This window comes from Schistocerca piceifrons, chromosome 5, assembly GCF_021461385.2.
Source record: "Schistocerca piceifrons isolate TAMUIC-IGC-003096 chromosome 5, iqSchPice1.1, whole genome shotgun sequence".
Taxonomy (NCBI): domain Eukaryota; kingdom Metazoa; phylum Arthropoda; class Insecta; order Orthoptera; family Acrididae; genus Schistocerca; species Schistocerca piceifrons.
In genome coordinates this window covers 280,271,079-280,278,659 of record NC_060142.1, presented here as the reverse complement: position 1 = coordinate 280,278,659, position 7,581 = coordinate 280,271,079, and the positions used below count along the sequence as shown (strand labels likewise).

Below are 7,581 nucleotides of genomic sequence, written 5' to 3'. Positions count from 1 at the left end.
GTGAATTTAAAGCACATAGCAGTCAGGAGATCTCCACAGGTGTGAACACTAAATTGTATCATAAAGTATCACGCTCCACATGTTTTATCAGGCATAGTCAAGAGCCGTCGGTGGGCTGGATGAAGTGACTTCGCGGACGGGGTCTGGCCCATGGGCTGTAGTTTGGTGCCCCTGATATACACTAATTGTGACTTACCTGAAAAAATACTGTGGTGCCACTCCTGTGCCCAGTGTTGTCATACAGCGCATCACTGTCAACCTGCTTCCCTCCGCTGTCACATTAAGGGAAGCTGCAACAATCGCTACTATGCCTGGCAGTCCTTGGTGCTCCAAATGTTGTCTCTCTGTGTGGTTGTATTATCATGTGCAGCTGAGCAAACAATGTCCATTCCATTAGGTGCTAGTCCACTGAAATCCTGCATGGCATTGAGTTTAGTCCTTTCCAGGTTCACATGACACTCAAGGGATGCTGATCAATGCAAGCAGTAGTATCATGGAATGATAAATCCTAGTTTTGATAGGTCATGATCCTGATGCTGTTGAATTCTGAGGTGTGCCAATAGACGTTTTTCTCCTTAAGAAGGTGTAACACGATCTTCTCATACACAATCAAAATTGAAATGCAATTTCTGAATGAGAAACCCCCTGCGTAATCCCTTATATACAGAATGTAGATGCAATTATGCCTACCTACTTTGTGTGGTAGTGCTGAAATGCTTATCATTAGCATATCCAAGTATGTGGTACACTTTATCCCAGTTTATGTTTGTTGCATGCCACCTTTATGGCACTGCTAACTTCAGTCATACATAATCCGTACGGAATTCCAGCAGAGTATTATTTCAAGATGGATAGACTCTTTATCAAGGCAATTTTCATTTACAGCTTACAAAAAGAAAATTGTGCATTAAATTTTAGTATTGTTTACCTGTCTGCCTGATGCCAGGCAGATCCTGTCTCCAATGTCAGTTTATTAATTTGCTCTGTGACATTTATGTCATTATTGAAACTGATAATTATGATATTGTCTACTTTGAAAGGTAGGCAAATCATCCACATAGCCAGTAAACAGAAAAAGTATTGATACAGGAACCACCCTCCCCCCTCCCAAGTTCCTTTAATATGACAATTAGAAAGCCTAAACAACCATTTGTTTCTTGTTGGACAGGTAACATTGTAATAGTGCCAGTTTTTTTTTTTTTTTTAAAAAAGAAAGAAGAAGAAGAAGAAAAAGAGAGCTGTGACTGAACAAAAACACCACAATATCACATAATATTGCAAATATGGTAAAACACTATGGATAAGGGGGGAAAGCAGAACATCGTACAATGTGAGACTTTTCATGACCTTGGTTTAGGCATTGTGCAAGAATTTTGACACTGTAACTCTGGCACTGCTTCATTTGATTTGTTGTTAATGATATGGTTTCATTCAAAAAGAAGTATTTTCTCAGTATCTCTAAACAGACAAATAATTTGCACTGAAGCACATAATAATCTTCTATCTGCACTGTCAATTTAAAGATTTTTAGTGGAACACATTTATTATTATACACAAAAGTCCCTTAATATAGTTTAGAACTTTATTGTTCTTGCGTACAGGTGTACCATCAGAAAGCTTGTTTTCCTATTTTTCCTCTCAAGTATATTCTGTTAGCAATGTTAATAACTGAAAGTTGGCCATAATCAGGTAAAAGAAGACAAGGTAACTAATTATGTAAATTACCATAAATATCAGACCCACTAGGTTTCTGATATCTGTGAAGACAAGAGTAGACTAATTACGGCATGCACAGAGAACTTTTAAGCCCCACTCCACACACATCTGGAATGAGAAGCAGCTCTAGTAAATGGTACAATGGGAAGCACCCCTCTTCCACGGACTTCAGAGTAGAGACGTAAATATACAACTTATATGCACCGTGTTCTGTAGTAATTAACAGAGCACGCATGTTAGTTGCTATTCTATTTGCTACAGAGAATGTGTGACAGTGCACCAAGTATAAAAGTCTACTACTTTTTTACCTTTCCACTCAGTTATGCTTTGAAACCTTCTTTCCTAGTGTACATCTCCACTGAAATATTAATTTGTTTAACCCTGAATATGTAACCTCTGACAGACACCATAACATACAAATAATTTTAGTCTACTAGCATGTTATGTATGGCTGTATTAGGCTTCTCATACAATATTTATACATTAAATAAATTAGGAACAGTCAATTTTGCAATTATGCAAGAGTTAATATACACAATATACCACAATGGAAAAATGCATAGGCTACTACAGAAACTAAATAAAACACTAAAAATAGTCTGTGCAGTGTACAGTTTGTCATTTAAGAATCACTGAGATTTCTGTTCAGTCCAACATTCCCTGTTAGCATACTGAGATTGACAAAAATGAAGTTGAAAAAGTGTCTCACTACATGTACTTCCGGTAAAAGTTGTTTTTAAATTATCACTACTTCACTTCAAGTGTAGTTGATGTCCTTTTAATTGCATATTACTGTGAACTTTTTTACCTTTATACAAAAAAATCCTTAACATTTTCCTTCCTCCATAAACTGCTATGCACAGTACATAGTAACATGTCACAGTCATATATACATAGTCTAGTACATCAGAGTTCTAAGTGGTGTAATTGATAACCACTGCATTACATATACTTGTATGCCTTTCACTGGTGACACATAATGTGGATAACCTACAATTATACTGGCCAGTGTCTCACTTGACAAGACCTAGGACTACGGCCATTCTGATGGATTACATTTATGCACACATTTAAAAACTGCTTTACAGCTGAAACTGGACAGTATGAAAAGAAAATAAGAGGAAGAGTAACTTCATGCAATGAATGCCAAGTGGTCACTTGGAGACTAACACACAGCATGTCAGCATATAAACTGAATCTGCGAGATATAGTGAAAGAAATATAGTATTTGGATATTTCTGTGCGTTTTTCTTCCATGCTACTAGAGAAATTTTCCGATAACATACCGGTTTTTCTATTTTTCTAAACCATTACTATTTCACATATTGTATACCATGGGTGTAACAATTTCATTATGCACGCTGATGCTTTTGCATCATATTCCTCACGTGCCAACATCTCCAGAGAATGATTTACTGCTGTTTCTTAAATAAACAAAGCCCTGCCTAAAAGAATGACAAACAAATTTCATTGAAGATCATGTAACTGCTGATATGAGGACTGAATATATTTTGTTTTGCCATTACAATCAACAGCTTTTACAAAGCACTGTACTGAGACCAGAAGAATCCAATGAAATAGAAGTAGGCAGAATGAAATCTGGAAAGAAAAAATAAAGTAAAAAATACTGCCCTCCATTCAGACCACTGTAACAGTGTGTTCTGTGTAACCTGTCACTTACTATTTGATAAACCGCTGAAGACACCAAAACAAGGATTACTGGAAAGTGAATACATAAAGGGGAAAACAGCTAGTAGTGTATTTAAAACTCTAAATTTTTTACATATCAAGTGTTTTCTTAACAAATAAAACTTAAAGAAAACAGGCTTTGAGTGCTCCTGATGGGAATGTTACAGTAATATAATAAAGTCAACATTTTGGAATGATTAAAAAATCTCACTGGGTGCTAAATCAGACATTACGAGCTCAACAAACTATTGCCCCAATTATGTTCAGATAACAGGTCTGAAAATGCACTATGCCAGCACATTTTGTATATATGACAGTTACTTCTGTGAGGCACTGATAAGTTAATATGAGCTAACTGTTTTTCAGGAACTAATACTGACACAAAGAACATTTCATTATAGCAGTAGCTTTAATACTTCGCCAAATAAATTGTTTCTAATATTGACCACCCTCCAAAATTCTTATCATTTGTATCTCTCTCTCTCTCTCTCTCACTCACTCACTCACTCACTCACACACACACACACACACACACACACACACACACACACACACACACACACTAAATTTATACTAGCACCATTTGAGAACTGCCACAAGACTTCCAAGTCTAAAAACTCGTCCGTGCAATACCACAGGTATGTAGTTCCAGAAATGAAAAAGATTGATGTATATTGTAACAGCAATTTTACTAACTCTGAAATACAGAAATAAATATGTTGCCTCTACATTAATCTCTTAAGGAAATTCAGTTAAAACTGATATACTAAATGAGAGGCACTGCACACTCAGTACCTGTTCTGAAACCACTACACAGCTATTTTGGATGGTTGAAATCATTAAGAATAATGTTTATAATGTGAGGATTTTTTCATGAAACATGTTCTACACCTAATAAAACAAAAATCACAAAATTTGTAATGTTAGTTTAATAAATGAAACAAATCACTGCCCATAGATCCTGCAATTTCAGTAAAATACATCCACAGCAAACTTCCTGCTGATAAAAGCACACACAATTTGTGTCAGCACAATTTTAATTGTGCTGCACAGTAACAATATTGATATTTGAGTTAATAACCGTAAATGGTATCCACACATCTAAAACTAGAATTGGACCTACTTGCTCAATCAATACACAAACCTCTGTTCATCAGTTCACATATTTACCAACTAATACACAGCCAGTTAGTTCAGTCATCATAAAAACAATGCCATAATATTCACAGCTGGAATTGGGCCTACTACATGTAAATTCCCTCTACAACCACAATTTATTAAATGATTTATGCCTTCGTTTACAAGCTACGAAACATACCTGAGCAGATTTCAGAAAATGCGCTGCCCTTTATACACAATGAAGGTGTGCCACATGAGAGTCCCAGCACAAAATAAAACTGCACTCTACCCTTTTGAGCAATGTATGGCACAATAACAAATTGGAGTTTACACAAACTATCACTATGCTGTAATAGTATTTTCTCTGTCTCAAAGTTATGAAAATAAGTATTTTAAAGACAGCAATTTCGCAAAAAGTAAAGGAATATCATTTGATAAGCTTGTAGAATAACTTTTTTCTGAAGATTTTGGCAATTTCTACTACCAAATTTAAGACAACAAAACATACAATCTGTTTCAGTTCCAACCAAGTATTTCTTTACATGACTGTCATTTAACTTTGACAGTCCAATGAAAGTTACAACTGCATGTTAAATGCATAACTCCTCACATGCTAATGGTGTTGAGTGTAAAAAAAAAAAAGTTACTGAAAATGGAAAACGGATTGCACGCATTTATTGTGGTATAAAATTCAAAACAAAAATGTATATTTACAAGTCTAATATTTATTAAATCTAAAGACATTCATCAATTTAAATTTCTTGCTGTGACTAAACATAAGTAATTAAACAGCTCCAGAAATAAGTTATATCAACACAAGGTCAAGACATTCTACAAAGCCTTTAAAACCAAAGGATTGCTAATTTTTCAACCACTGAAACTGCTCAGTGGCAAACAGGCACATATTGCTGGTAAAACAGATAAATCCACATAAATCTCTAGTCACATACAATACAATTACACAGATACTTTCAACGAATAAAATACATCAGTACAGTTTCTTAAAAACAAACTGGAAATGAAAGATCTCCTGTAAGTTGTTTCTGTTAATGTGTGTATGCACCTTGCCTGCCTAGAAGCCAGATAAGAGAGATCAAGTAGGTAAGTATTCACACTGGAACATTCATTCATTCGTAGTTTGACCGGCACTTGTTACGAAGGAAATAATGTTTTAATTCACAACGCCTGACAAAAATTTTATATAAAGGTGTCTTACTTACCACTACTCTTGGTGTTACACCAAGTCAGACATAATTTAAAGCTGTCCATGACAAAAGGCTGCATCAATACCACAAAAACAGAAATCACAAATAATACATACTTTATGCAGCAAAATTATCAATATCATACTAATGTCTGCTCTGATAAAATTTGCCATAAACAAGGTGGACTTTACAATTAATATGGACATTATTACACTGGTAGTACATCAAGCCGCATTCACTAAATTGGTCTCTGGTGACAAACTGAAGCCAGGGCGAAATGTCAGAAGACTTAAGCTGAAGGTACTCTCCAATATTTACAGCAACAGTAGCTAAATGCACATGATCTGTAAGTGTGAAGTATTTCGAAAGATAATAAACACAAAAATGAGAGTACACAATGAATATAAATGGACAGATTCATGGAATAACATCTGAAATCACCGCTCTTTCTGTTTTACCTTATACTATACTCTCACGCGTAAATCATGATTATAATTAGCAACGTATGGGTTTCATAGGAAATTTCACATTTACAAAAGGTATGACAAGTTTAGTGTATTTCTCCTACCAGCGACAACCTAGCTTGGCAAAAAACCTTACTTAAAATATAACATGGTGATACAGATTCAGTGAAATAGTTTTCATAAAAAAAATAAACCCATACAACGCTCTTAACCTTTCCTTAGAATCGATGCATATCAATTGTCCATTGCATATCTTCTTGTCCACTCTTTCGCGTTACGGATGGCTTCGGCTTCATTTACTTTCCACAGTTCAGCAACATCGTTAGCCAACGGGTCATCTGGATTTGGAGCACTAAGAAGGGCTTGAATAGACAAAAGCACCGTTCTAATTTGAAGGGCCGGGCTCCACTTATCTTTTAGAATGTCCAAGCAAATGCGGCCAAGTCTGTCAATGTTAGGGTGGTATATTTTCGTAATAAATCGAACCTTTGGCGCAGACATAGGATAATCCTCCGGTAGAAAAAGCTCCAACTTAAATAATCCTCCTTCGAACGGTGAATCTTCAGGACCGGTGACAATTACATGAAAGTATCGTGCGTTACTGTCGTCCGGCACAGCACTTATTCCTGGAACAGGCTCTTGCATCAAGCGTTGAGTTTCCTTGATAATTCTCCTAGGTAATGCTGTCATGTTGACGTAAACTTCTTAAAAATACAAGAGTTACGCCTTGTACTGCGTACAAGACAAAATGCTACCTAATCACAACTTGCCACAGCTTCTTACAACCGTAGGAATAAAATTCCGAATTCGCAACAGAGGTGAGTGTTTCTTTTTTGTCTTTGTAGCTCGTCCTGTCACAAAGATATCATTTTATGCTGTTCCGTTTTCGTGAGTCGAGTGGGTCCAAGTCACTTTGGTAAACAAACCGAAATTTTTTATCAGAGGGAAAAATTACTTATCACGGATACAGCCCAAGTCTGTAATTTATTTGAAAATTAATGACAACCACAATGCTTCTCGATTCTTCCGCTTCAATATCTTCGTGGTGAAGTTCATTGCATCTGTGTAGTTTAGTATATACTGTATACAGAGGACGGCAGGTTCAGCCGAAGTAAATATTAATATGTCTGATTGTGAAGTTGATTTCATGTGTGAAGAAGAGGAGGACTATGGTTTGGTATTGGATATTACTACATGTTGCTGCAGTTAATCATTCCGTGACATGTTAAGACAAATGAGTTTTGTTTTCATTTTCACCTCTTTTTATGTAGTCATCGTATAAACATTGTCGAATTGTTTTATGTTTTTCTTTGTAAATCTGGCAACTAACTTCTGATATTTTATAGATTGTGTCCACAATATTCTATAGTGAACGCAGTATTTCAAAA

General features: G+C 35.7%; 2 protein-coding genes across 2 annotated transcripts in view; one reads left to right on the top strand and one right to left on the bottom strand.

The window, feature by feature from the left end:
- Window positions 1-4,075: 4,075 nt before the first annotated feature.
- On the bottom strand, window positions 4,076-7,053 carry LOC124799260 (ubiquitin-conjugating enzyme E2 N). Its single transcript, XM_047262823.1, has one exon. It carries the CDS (start codon window positions 6,881-6,883, stop codon window positions 6,428-6,430), a length of 456 nt encoding a protein of 151 aa, XP_047118779.1. The 5' UTR covers window positions 6,884-7,053; the 3' UTR covers window positions 4,076-6,427.
- Window positions 7,054-7,212: 159 nt separating this feature from the next.
- Window positions 7,213-7,581, top strand: part of LOC124799259 (COP9 signalosome complex subunit 2) — a 101,761-nt gene continuing 101,392 nt past the window's right edge. Inside the window, exon 1 of the mRNA XM_047262822.1 lies at window positions 7,213-7,370. Coding sequence (XP_047118778.1) covers window positions 7,317-7,370 — 54 coding nt within the window. The 5' untranslated portion in view covers window positions 7,213-7,316. The remainder of the gene's footprint in view (window positions 7,371-7,581) is intronic.

What these genes read in the sequence shown, in the direction of transcription:
- LOC124799260 (XM_047262823.1), bottom strand. Translation starts at nt 6,883, where the DNA reads ATGACAGCATTACCTAGGAGAATTATCAAGGAAACTCAACGCTTGATG.